The sequence below is a fragment of the Pleuronectes platessa genome, chromosome 8 (genome assembly GCF_947347685.1).
Source record: "Pleuronectes platessa chromosome 8, fPlePla1.1, whole genome shotgun sequence".
Classification (NCBI taxonomy): domain Eukaryota; kingdom Metazoa; phylum Chordata; class Actinopteri; order Pleuronectiformes; family Pleuronectidae; genus Pleuronectes; species Pleuronectes platessa.
Window position 1 is genome coordinate 9,631,290 of NC_070633.1, and position 13,767 is coordinate 9,645,056.

The 13,767-nt window shown below is 44.5% G+C and overlaps 1 protein-coding gene across 1 annotated transcript in view; it reads right to left on the minus strand.

Annotated features, from left to right (window-relative positions):
* The window catches only part of gpc3 (glypican 3), a 112,070-nt gene that overhangs the window by 33,625 nt on the left and 64,678 nt on the right, over nt 1–13,767 (minus strand). Inside the window, exons 3-5 of the mRNA XM_053429034.1 lie at nt 12,959–13,644; nt 3,182–3,330; nt 2,110–2,235 (exon numbers count right to left, since the gene is read on the minus strand). Of these exons, the coding sequence (XP_053285009.1) occupies nt 2,110–2,235; nt 3,182–3,330; nt 12,959–13,644 (961 nt within the window). The remainder of the gene's footprint in view (nt 1–2,109; nt 2,236–3,181; nt 3,331–12,958; nt 13,645–13,767) is intronic.

A 13,767-nucleotide genomic window follows, 5' to 3' on the forward strand; every position in this document is an offset into this window, starting at 1 on the left:
GAAAACTCAAAAAGAAAAACAAATCATTTATTTTCTAGTGTAACATGTCCTTTATTAATGTAGATTGAATATTTATCTTTGAATGGCTTAATCATAGACTGTATGTAAAGATGGATGACATGTCTGCACTTCCTCCCACTATCCAGAAATGAAGCTTAAATATCCTGGATACAAACGCTGCCATCACGCTAATGTGGAGCGATGAGGGAAGTGAGGTCCTGTCGATAAAAGTGCTCGACCAATCAGGAGTCAGCCTCTGCTATCAATAATGAGATTTCACCCAGTTGATATATCATTCAATTACTAATTAAAACCAAACGTACTTAAATCAAATTATCTTTGAGAAAACATTTTTTGACATGAACTTTGAATTCTTAGTTTCCACTAATATGGAGGAGGGGGGATTTATGAACTATAATGTTTTGACTCTTTAAAGACAGTCAACAGGCAAAATGTGCATATGTCCATGTAATTACACATTAACAGTGATATTGGTCAATGTGAAGCATTTTTTTTCTTTTTTTTCTTTTGATGTAACTATTAATATAGCTAAAAGGAAGGGTGAAATTAAATAAAACATTAGTACAAGAGAAAAATAAGACCATCCTGTATTTTTCAAAAACCATCTTACTTTCAGCTAGAAGAAAAATAACACCCTCCCCTGTTCCTGACATCCCCAACTCAAATGTTTGTACATTGTGTAATTTAAAATGTTTCCAGTTGACACAGCACCATATCTCTTTATCAGCTATCACACACACACACACACACACACACACACACACACACACACACACACACACACACACACACACACACACACACACACACACACACAGCCATAAACACGGTTGACACTGTCATTAAATCTAAACGAGGAGTGGAAATGTAATATTTTGAGCTGTCTCATCTCTTATCACTGTTATCAGTGAAACACACTTTGATTCTCTTCCTCTTTTGGAAAGGTGTTGCTCTTCTGATCTTAGCTACAGGTGTGATGGTAAATACGCCTGATAAAAAGTTTCACATTTAGCTCCAAAGATTGCTCCTCCCGTATCTGAGACATTTAGTGCCAAACGCCTTCGGGACTTATCACCAACCACCCGAATCTAAATGTATCTGCATCTGACAAGATGAGAACCAGGGCCCCCATCTGGCTCTGGACAAGGTCCTGTCTGGGAGGATAATGGAGGATGACCCAGAGCAAATCTTTGAGTGAAAATGTACCCCGAGTGAATTTGCAGGCATATGCCCTCACAGGTGACATGGAGAATTGCTTGCCTCGGGACATTGTAATCTCTCCATCATTTCCTCTGCCTTCCTGCACCTTCCTATCACAGTTCGGTCCAGCTTGTTATCATTCCCTCAGGACATCTCTGCCCCCTCGCCAACCTGGTGTCTCCTCCTCAGGTCGAGGCTCCGCTTCTAACTCTGCGAAGGACTCTTTTCAGCAGTTTGAGAAAAGCACAGAATATATATTCCCCGTCCTCTGTAACCAGAGGTAAAACATTAACCTGCAGCACATCTCGTCTGAAAATTGCGCCTGTGCACTGATTCAATTCCACACATAATTTATAAGGCAAAAAGAGAAAATGGATATCTGTGACTATCTAAGCCAAATTTAAATTGGGGCCGACTGACGGGCATGGGCGGAAACGTAAGAAGTTATGATTTGTACAGCCAAAGGACAGGGGGTAAGTGAAATATTGCGTAAACCTAATAGGGTTCTACAGAGTGCGCGGGAGATGTTAGGGGAGCGTGATTGAAACTGCAATTAACTAAGCGAGAATAAGGTGACAGCACGCTGACATTAATAACATCCCATAGAGCCTAAGTCAAGATTTACACTCACACTCAGCGGGAGAAGGGGAGCCCCGTATGTGAAGCTCATCAGCTCTGGGCAAACTTACCCTTCAACTCACCTACACTCTCCTAGATGTGCGGCTGGAGTCCAGGGAATTAAGGAATCAGAGCAGACTATTTGTATAAGCCATCATTAATAAAGCCAATGAACCTGAGCACAAACTGCCTGCAGTCTGCAGGGTGGGCTAGAGGGTGGATCTGTCTGCTATCTAGGGACTGCAGTGTGTGAATGAAACACTGATTTACCTGTCTGTCATCTCCTGCCCGTTCCAGCAGAGGGAGTGGTTCGCTGGTGCAGGCTCTCGGCTGCACAATGCCTCCCCAAGACCACTGTAGAAGGAGCTGAAGCCCCTCAGGTTGGATATGAACTCCCTGCAGCAGAGAAAGACATTAAAAGTTCAACAGAAAGCGAGAGGGAGAGAGACAGACCATAAAACTGAATATGACTCATATTCGTCATCAGGGACGAGTTGTCCTGCAGAAAAAGAGAGAAGAAAGAAAAGAATGACAGACAAAGATGAAGAGGTAGAGATAGAACGAGACAGTCAAATTCACTGTGATAGCAGTGAAAGCACGTTGATGAGATCCCCCCTAAGAAGGGGAGTAAAAGGGATAAAATACACTGTGTTTTTTATTTCTAATTGACATTAATCTGGCTATTTTGCTGCCAAGTCCAGCGGCCCCGCTGGGCATTATTACTCTATTCATTTAAGCCTGTTACTGCATAAGAGTGGTTAAACACCAGAGTGGAGAAACAATAGGAAACCTGCCCTCAGTGTCAGGTGCAATATAACAAGTATTGCAGTCTGAAGTGTGAGCGCTGCTTCATCAGCTGGAAGGGTGAAAGGCTGATTCCTCACTATTATGTCTTTGTTTGAAAACACATCAACTCTGCTACGGGTTCGGAGTTTTAGAGCCACTACAACAGAGAACGTTGAACCAGTGCTAGCCCCGTTTTATGTTTGAGAACTAGGGTGTTAGTTTTACTCTGGACAAGCAGAAACGGAGATGATTGGAAACAATGACGTTGACACACAACCGCTTCCTGATTGGGTCTTTTCTGTCACAATGTTGATTCTGCATTTTACAACAATACAACTGTATACATATGTAGGAGACCAGCCATGCACATTGTTTACATGAGTGGTCAGGGGATATGTGTTTAAAGTCGTGTTAGTATGGACACGCATTAAAACTGAAACTGAGCTAAACGCTTGTGTGGACACCGATTGTTTTAGTTTCCAATTGCAGTTTTTAAATGGAAACGTACAATAATGCATGTAGGTAGATTCAGGATTACAGTCCCTGATTTCCTCACCTGCGGAGGCCAGCCAAAGTCTCATCAGAGTCGCCTGAGGGTGAGGTCTGTGCACTGCGGGCTGCAGAGGCTGCGGGAGGCTGAGGAGGAGGAGGGGCCCCGACTGAACGAGAGGCCCGCTGAGGAGTCTGCCCACACATCCCATTCACCTGCGAGAGGAGAGGAGAAAATGAGAAACCAGCACAGAGTGAGTGAATGCAATTCCCCAAACCTCTTCACCCCACTTATGTTTCATCGCTCCCAGTTCACAGCCCTCAGCCTGTTTATTCGTACTCGTAATAGCAATAGCAATGACACTGCACACAGAGAGAACCTGGCAACAGCCAAACTGCCCGCCAGACTCAGCTGAGCCCTGCTGCAAATTGTCATCTGTTTGTGTTTGTTTATTTTTGGGAGGGATGAAAGGAGGCGGGGGATTTGCATAACAAACAAGTCATTGTATCCTCTGCCAGCCGTAGCCGCCTTGTTCGAATTTGTAATCATAACACTCCAAAATTCGCGAGCGTGAAAATGACGCCTCTCGTTTTGCCCCCCCCCCCCCCCCCCCCCCCCATATAAATGCCATAGTGTGTCCACGCGGGACGACATAACAATAATAAATAAAACGTCCCTCTCTGTATCTCAGAGATAATGGACCTGGCACGTTCTTTTCAGGTGCAATAAAAATGCAAATGGATGTTAATGTTTAGCTTGTGGTTTAACGATTTGCCGGTGGTTTAATTTCCCTCAGGGATACTGGCCGGGGTTTAATTCTGCCATGTAATGTTAACTGTTAATTGTGCCCAGCTCCAGTTTAAGTGAATAGGCTGGCACCGACACCGCTGAATACAGATGGGACCTGATAGAGCGGTAGTGGACATCTTCATCTGGTGGTAACCAAGGCCACATGCACACACACAAACACGCACACAAGTACACACACACATACACACAGCCAGAACAGAATTTACAGCATAAACAGAAAATAAATCATTTCATGCAATTATTCATTTGAATATAATGTACCTAAGCCCATTAATATGATGAACAGGCACTCCTACATAATAAAGGCATTGCCAACACACTTACACACACACACACACAAAATCTTGTTTAGTGCGTGCATGCTGACACACAGAAATGCTGATTAGTTGTAAAACAGAATCATCAGGGTTAATCAATACAGCATTGTCATCCAAGGATACAGTAATAGCAACAGCACACACAAATCAGTCCACTCTCTCTCTCTCTCTTTCTCTCTCTTTCTTTCACACACACACACAAAAACATCCGGATAATCGCAGATGGTTAGGTTCGCCAGCACCAGACATTCACTAATACCCAACATCCCTGACTAGCAATCTTCACTAATACTCCCCTCCTGTGTACTTGAGGGAAACACACACACACACACACACACACACACACGCACACACACACACACACACACACACACACTTCGGCCCATTGTCTCTGCCACCCCATTTTCTCGCTCTTCATCTTCCCCTTGTGAAATTCACTCGTTCTCCCGCGCCTGGAGCGTGTGCCGGTGCTCCCACAGGCGATGATTAATGTGATTGGAGCTTTTTTTTGTTTGTGCATTCCCAGGAAGCCGTAGGGGAGTTGTGGCACAAGGGAGAGACTGATTCTCCACCACCACCACCACCTCCACCCCCTCCACCTGATGATTGTGTCTGGATTCTTCAAGGAAAGGGCTTATTAGTTGGGTATTAATATCACCCAGGGCTGGACTAACAAACCCAACAGGAGAGAGTGCAGATAAAGCCTGCCTCAGCGTGAGAGCTCCAGAGTATCTGCACACTTTTATCTGCACCGAGCAGCCTGCCTCCCTCAGAGAGAGAGAGAGAGAGAGAGAGGGAGAGAGAGAGAGAGAGGGAGAGACAGAGAGAGAGGGAGAGAGAGAGAGAGAGAGAGAGAGAGAGAGAGAGAGAGAGAGAGAGGGAGAGGGAGAGAGGGAGAGATAGAGGGCTGCTGACGGCCAGTAACACGACACACACACTTGCACAGACCCACACAGGCCCACGTGTCTGTGCACACCTGCATCTTAAGGCTCTGTGCGGTGCCCTGCTTGTGCAAACACAGTGGAAAAGATAAATTCCAAACAAATCCGCGGCAATTCTGTGCGGATCCCGACGCTTTAAACGTATAATCGGCTTACACATTCATCTTGATCACAATGAGTTATTAATAAGCAAACAGTTTCAGGAGAGAAGATACTGTGGCAAAGGTGGCAGGAGGCCCCGCTCCGCTAGAACAACGTATTGGGGAGTATTAGGTGAGTAATGTTCGAGGGGAGTCGAGGCTCAGGGGAGCAACTGAGTCAGCGCTCAGCTCTGCTCCTCCTCTTCCCTCTCCTTCTCCTCCTCCTTTTTCTCCTTCTGCTGCTTCCACTACTCCATGCATTGTCGTCACCAGCATTGAAATTGGTTTCTGGTAAAACATCGTTGGGTAATCGGTATTTAAACCAGAATTTGGTGAAACAATATCCTTCAGTCTAATGTGTTATTAATGTTATTTTTGGCTTATTACTTCAACCATTTACCCATATTGCAGCTAAAGATTTTTGCATTTCGGCATCAGTCACTGCTGACAAACATTAAACCCTAAGGATGTATGCTATATGTGTGACTGTACACTGTGAATATGGAGCATAGAAAAACACTGATTGGAGCTATTTAAAACATAAAACATGTATTTACGTGTATTCACACATGAAGGTGAACACCCTGAGGTGATTCTTTCAAAATAATCTTTAAATCTCACTAATCAGTTCAGCTCCATTCGCCTGTTTAGAAAATCCACCTGCTCAGAAAGCTCTGCTTCACATTAAAGAAATACGACAACAAATCTCAGTAGGCAGTTTTTATAAGCATAAAGTTGGACGACAAAAACGGTCCTACGAGATAAAACCTAGACGGCCCATAATGAAAAACATCAGGGAGGCTAACTACTGAGCGGGGAATGTTTATCTCACTAGATTTGATGATTTCCAGATGAAGAGTCTAATTTAAAATGAGACGTTAGTCGTTTGTTTCATCACAGTTGAGGAAATGCTTGTAAGAGGAATGGATTTCACACTTCTCACTCACTGTTCTGCTATTCCTGAAGCATTCAGAGATGTGAAATGTTATTATAGCATGATGTCTCAAATGTCTGAGGCAGATGAGACAGGGGCGATCTGAATTAGCAGCACGATGTTTCCTACTAAGCGAGATAGAACACGTAGGATTAATGTGACTGTGAGTCACTGCATTAGCAGAACACTGAGAAGTGTCTGTTAAGTGCAAATGATTGTTTTCTAAATTAGATTTGTGACCGAATTATCAATTCCGTGACACAGAACTGATGATCACAACTGAGGAAATAAGACTCAACAATCTCGGGTAAAGTGATTATATCTGATGTTTCCTTGTTTTGTCCAAGGTTTATTTAAATCATGTTGGTGTCTAAATGACTAATCAAAGTATTTTTTTCAGTTTCTACTACTAAATTATAAAATACAATCTTTATTTGTTATCATTTTTTAGCTCTTTAATTACGCATACAAATATAATTGTAATTTAGACGGTCAAACCAAAGACTGTATGTAAACGCGGACGCCATGATCGCTCCCACATAAGTGAAGCCAAAATGTCTTGATTGTGAGGACATGTCGTCCATCTTTATATACAGTCTACAGGTCAAACCAGCTAAGGATCAGGCTCTTGAGGACATTTAAACACCCCGGTTTATCTTGCATAATTCAAATTGAACACATGACCTGATAAATAATAACTTAGATGCAAGGTTAGAGCACTTAGAAACATGATTTGTTGCACGTTTGAAAGCTCAAGTGGATTTTAAATCTTCAGAACGGACACTGATCATTGTGTCCTCTGTAATTTACATGTTTAAGTGGATTAATAAAATACTGCAGAGATTTAATAAGAGCTCTGTCAAGCAACAGTTTGGACCTGGTTGGATTTCTTTGAGTTATTTTTGTGCAATAAGGCAGAAGACACCACAAAAGGGAGCTGATGAAATGTGTATTATTGACAGTACTCACAGAGATACTGGATGTTATATTAGACTTATAACTACGAGTCAAACTGTGTCGAGGGTGTAACAAATCAGAACTCCTGCACTCTGCGGTCCATCTCATCTAATCTTGGTCAGATCCATCATATTTCCGTCTCAACCTTCTTCCCATCTTCATTTACAGCCGAGGGGGTCGCAGGGTGATGGATGTCTGCTCCACACTCTCCTGTCCTCCCTTCACCTTGGGCTCACTCCTCACCCTCTCCATCCTTCTTCTTTTCTCTTTCTTCGCCGTCTCTTTTGTCGCCGCTTCTCCCTCCCTCTTTCTCCTCGGAAACTGGTAAAAATAGAGCTTCATAAATCATGCATCTTCTCTCACAGCAGCATGTATAAGAACGAGAGCATAAGGAGTAAATGGGGGGGATGAGAGAGAGCAAAAGGATGTTGAGGATGAGATGTGGAGACGGAGGTGGATGACATCAAACTCCGGGAGTGGGGCGGGAAGTTGACAGGGGAATAGATTGGAGCTGCGGGGCTCTTGGCCGCCCTCCTCGTCTCTCTCTCTCTGAACAGCGGTTGACTCACGCTGGAGTTGCACTGGATGGAGGAAACGTGCTATAGGGAGCGGGCTGGCGGACAGTGAGTGGTCATCTCAGCAGCACAGTTACAATGTTTCATGTCTGCAGAGGAGAGAACAGACGTCCCTCTCGCACCTCGAGGAGTCTTTCACTGAGATAGAGTGGACTCGTCTGTCACCCACAGTAACAGGGGTCTGCACTCTCACTGGAGGGGAGGTTAAGTGAGGGACACGACCACAGACACAACTATTACACTCACTGCAAACCACAAGACAAGACATACTACTCTGTGGAGCCATGATGCTGCTGTACAAAGAGTAATTTCCTCCTCACAGCCAAGTGCACACATGCTGAAGTCATGGTTAGAAGAACCAGAGCAGCAATTTGACACATTTGTAGCCAATAAATCATATGTGTGGTCCTTTTAAACTGATGTCTATTTGTTATCTTTGCAGTTAACTAAAGTTCTCATCATCAATTAATCACTGAGATTTGGGGTGAATGATAACCCTCAGCCTGCAGATATTTTTTCTTAATTTGTATCAATATCTTGTTGTCAAATCAACTCAGACAAATATCATGCTGTGAGTTGTCAGTCTATGGTTGAATAATCCAGAAGGGAACTGGTATGTGTCCCATCCATGAAAAGGATGTGTCAATCAATCCCCCCCAAATGTAACCACCATCAGTGTCTTCAGTGCTACATGTGGCGTGATCCTGTTATTACATTTGTACAATAAAAAAGGTCCTTCCGTTGAATCTATGCAGTGTTCAAAGTGCTTTTGACTTTTGTTTCTGTGTGTGTGCATGTTAGCATAAAAAAAGATCCCCTGTCCGAACCCTAACCACTCGTCCTATAGATGCCTCGGTCTGGAACCTAGAGGTCAGAGGGTTAATCCTGATCTCAACTTCTACAAGATGAAGCTTCAAGTCAGAAATCTCTTATCTAAAAGCTGAACTAGAGCTGCACTTCAAATACAGGAAAAAGATCGGAATGAAATCCAAACCGAAACCCCAACTTTGAAAACTCACCCTGAATCCATCCTGAGAGACTGAGCCGGAGAAGTGGGAGATATGACTTGGTATATACCTGAGTGACGTGTGTTGGACAATACATTTCATATTGCTCCCCGTTTCAAACGTCAAGTCTACAGACGAGGCCGAGGGAGACATCCAGCTAAATTAATATCCTCTATTGGTCTAACCCAGGACACTGAGATCACGGCTCTGGCTCTGCTGAACAGGCATGTCAATTAGACTTGAACCACTCATATGATTTAATTCTCAATTCTCAAAGGTCTAATATTTTACACTTTCCCTCAGTGTTTCATTTCATGTTTTGATACCCATAAGAGGATATATTTGATATAATTGTGTTTTTTAAATAAGATCTTGACATAACTTCACATCTCCTATAATATTGTTGATGACAATTTTACTTATTCACATTTCTCTCCAGTTCTCCAGCAAGCAGGGAGTGTTTAGTGGTGGTATCTGAGCATCTCTTCTGACTGGCTGACTCAACCTGGTTGACTTCACTTCTGATGTCATACTGATTTATTTGTCATGTGTATAGTCTTGTCAAATGCATGTTTAACCCACAACCACACACAGGCAGGCTGGGTGATAAAGTGTTCACTTTACAGGCTAAAAATAGTGGTGATAAATTGTTTTAATGAAAAAAACAAACAAACATTGCAATATGTCCCTTTAATTCTGAAATTCATTCAGCCAAATGCAGAAGTTCACTTTATTTGAGATGAAGTAATCAGGTGTTGTCTTAATGAAATTGATCTTCCATGACTCCTCAGTGAGATGACATTAGCCTTCAGGGAAACAATGCATCTGTCCCTCCAATCCCAATCAATCAATCAAATTTTATTTGTATAGCCCATATTCACAAATTACAATTCATCTCATAGGGCTTTAACAGGGTGTGGCATCCTCTGTCCTTAACCCTGCAGCAAGAGTAAGGAAAAACTACTAAAAACCCTTTTAACAGGGTAAAAATATGTAGAAACCTCAGAGAGAGCCACATGTGAGGGATCCCTCTCCCAGGACGGACAGAAGTGCAATAGATGCCACGTGCAGGAAAACATCATCAATAATCAAAGTCTCTAGCAGCATTTGATGAGGGTAGACATCCCGAAGGACAACCCCAACATGACATGCCAAGCAGTCCCGCTGCAAGCACAGTCCATGGTCAGCAACCATCCAGACCACGATCCACCATCCAGACCAGACGCCACTCCAGTCCTCAGTCACCGTCCACCGCCGCCCACCAGGACCCATCACAAGCCACCACCGCGGTCCTGGTCCACCGCTCGTGCCCAATGCCAACGCGACACAGGGTCCGCCACCAGCACCACGATCAGCCCAGAATCCGCCACAATGGATCCACCACCGCGACCCCCGGTGTACGATCCACAAACCGCAATCCATGGTGCGGCCACAGAGGCCCTGGATCTGCGGGTGATAAAGCAAAGGGATTCCGGGGAAGGGGGATAGGGATGGAGAAGAGGAAGGAGAAGCTGGAAAGAGAAGCTCCGTGTGTCATGTGTCATAAAATAGAACAAGTAACGTTCTGGCGCACTAATTAGCTCTAACTATAAGCTTTATGCCAAAGACACCACAAAGCAGAGAATGTCTCCACAAGATTACATTCAAAGGCTCACACACACAGACACACACTAATGACCTTGTGGCAAAACAATACTGTGCCATTGCAGCTTTAATCCCATACACTATAACCAGACACAGAGCCATAAACACAGTGTAAAGTCATCTGTGGTGACGGGAACTGCAGTCTTAAATAAACCCACACAGGCTGTATTTAATTTTGGATAAGGATCTCACCGAGACACAGAGAGAGAGAGCGAGAGAGAGAGAGAGAGAGAGAGAGAGAAGGAGAGAGCAATTTCCCCTAAGTCAGCGATTCATGGCTGTAGACACGCCCTCACACTGCAGAATAAGTGAGGTCAACCTGTGCGTTAATAAATGATGGGTTCTGAGTGGAAACTTGGTCACAGTGGGAATTTGGGGTGTAAGAGTGAAAGGTTCAGCAGATATAAAGGAGCGCAAGCACATCCAGCTCTGTAGCTCCGGCAGAGAAAAGCCTTCATATTTCATGAGCATTTCTATCTGACTTCACATGTGGGCTACAGAACAAACTCCACTGTTTTATTGCAGTTGGAACCAGACATAACGGGTCACCGCTGCTGAGGAGTGAGAGGCGAGAGAAATACTGGGAGGATGCCCGAGAAAACACATGCTTCATCCCTCCCTTTCTTTTGTCTCCTTCATCTCATCCTCTTCAGTTTTCAAGGTGCATTCTTGCACAATGTTGTGGTTCAGTTGTAGCTGCTGTTTGTTTCTTATCATAAAGTGATTTTTCTTTGTTGAAGTGAAAATATGTCACCATGGGTCACTTAATCCTGCAAAACAAAGGTCTCCTCTAGTACTCAATAAAAGTCTCCCCAGTATCGCTGCAAACGTACACACTATAACACAGACCCCCTGTATTTTGAAAGGAGACCTATTAAACCTCTATTTTACCTCTGCCAAGGATTTTATGTTTTCTTTTAGTTTGTCTGTCTGTTAGCAGGGTTAGACAAATACTATTGGGCAGATTAGCACAGAACTGGTGGAAGGATGTGTTATATCTCAGGAAAGAGACGATAACAGTTTTGGTGCAGATCCAAATAAATGGGCAGATCAAAGAATTGTGTTCCCATTTCTCAGCAGTGTTTTCCACAGAATAATTTAATCAATGGTGATAGCGGTGTTGCACATGTGTTCATGCACACAAAGATCACTCTCACACACTTTATATTCCGAGTGAGAGATACACAGAGTAAAGTGTGAACGACAAGTTCTCGGTATGTGCACAACTGAATCCGAAACTGTGAATTCTGACTGTCTGCGTGAACAGTAACGGCTTAACAGTGCGAGCATGCGAGTAAGCACCATAGTGTGTATATGAAAAGGTATGCACACGGCAAATAGCGCTACACACAGCTATGAAACTGTGGTGGATCAAATTAGAATATCGCAGGCAACCTCAGTCTAGATAATTAATGGGAAACACTACTTTGACATGGTGAGATAGTATACAGCAGAGAACCGTTCTAGTTTGTTTATGTAAAAGTTTTGTTGAGTAAAAGATTCAAAAAAGCACAGTAAAAACCAGTAAAAGGAGCTCCTCTCAACCCAGAAAACACCAGTGGTGGCTCTGGGGAAGAAATGGTAAATGGTAAATGGTTTTGTATTTATATAGCGCTTCTCTAGTCTTGATGACCACTCAAAGCACTTTACAGTACAGTTTTACATTCACCCATTCACACACACATTCATACAGTGCATCTAATCGCAGCACTTTGTTATTCTATGGGGGGGCCATTCAGGGTTCAGCATCTTGCCCAAGGACACTTCGGCATGCAGATGGATCAGACTGGGGATCGAACCGCCAACCTTCAGGTTGGAGGACGACCACTCTACCCCTCAGCCACAGCCGAAAGGAAAGAGGATAAAGGAGCATGGTCCAGACTGACCTGATTTAAAGATTCGGCAGCAGGTGATGAGGACGAGTTCACACCCGGAGCTCCTCCCGCTCTTGTTATGAGAAACAGAGGTGACTAACTGGATGTTGTGTGTGTGATGTCTTTTACTGCTTCCCCTGTTTGCTATTTTGAGAGACCGAAAACATCTCTCTGAAAAATGCAAACGGCTTGAGAGTTGCCACAGTCACAATGAGGCTAACAAAGCCAGATATAGCAACCGACTGGACCAGCAGGCCAATCAGAACAGACTCAACTTTATCGAAAGGGGGTGGGTTTAACGAAACAGGAGATAAAACCAAACGTTCCAGACAGGTTAAGGTTACATTTGATTTAGATGATGCTTTGATCCAAGCGACTTACAATAAGTGCATTCAACCATGAGGGTACAAACACAGAACAACGAGAATCAATTAAGTACAATTTGCTTCAAAAAAGTAAAACTACAAGTGCTACATGAAAGGACAATATAAGTGCAACTAAGGTTAGGTTTAAGTATGTCATGGTTAATGCTAGCGATATGGTTCTGGTTTGGCTCCGCACAATGAATGGAATTCAGTACAAAGTCCATACAAGGGTAGCTATGCAGACCTGTGTGTGGTTGTGCATTAGTGTACTGGACTCACCAGGGCAGTGAGGCGGCTGCGTGCGTTCACAGCGTGCTTGAGAGCCAGTTTGATCATTGAGGGGAGTCTAAGAACAACAGCTTCCATGTCCTGCTCTCCCCTCATGGAACCAGCCAGCTTCCCCAGTCCGTCTACGTAGGTCCTCCAATGAGGTTGCACCTCGGCCGCTCCCCCCAGGCAGCCCTGCATCACTGCCTGACAGAAGCCTCTGCAGGCTGGCGGCCCCAGCATGCCCTGGCAGTGTGGGCAGTACCACAGCCTCAGCAGGGCCCTGCTACAGTCCCGGCTGGGCCGCAGGTGGTCCGTCGTGTTCACAACCTCAATGCCCAAGTTCAGTGCCTGCAGGAAGACCCGCGTGGCCAGGAGGGAACGGGACAGACGGGTCATCATCAATTTGGGATAAGGACCAAATGCTGCCGAGTCCTTCCAGGCTCCTCTTATACATTCCTCAGTCGCAGCGGACACACTGCCTCCCAGCAGGCGGCGGTATGCAAGGGGGAAGAGGCGGCCATAGAGCACCGCCACCATGTGGTCCACTGTGGAATCTGAGCCAAGGATGTAAAGCGCCATGTCGAGGAAGAGCTGCCCGACCGAGCTCTGGGCCCCAGCTCCGAGCCCTGGGAACTCCGACTTCAGCATAGCCAGGGTGGAGTTGCGTCCATGACGCAGCACCAGGTCAAAGGCCTCTGAAAAGAGGGAGACAGAATAAGAGATGAGGAGTCAGATGAGGTGAAATGCAGGCCACCTTTTGAAAGCTGTTGTGTAGAGTGGGTGACGATTCAACTCAGGATATCACACAAACTGTGACA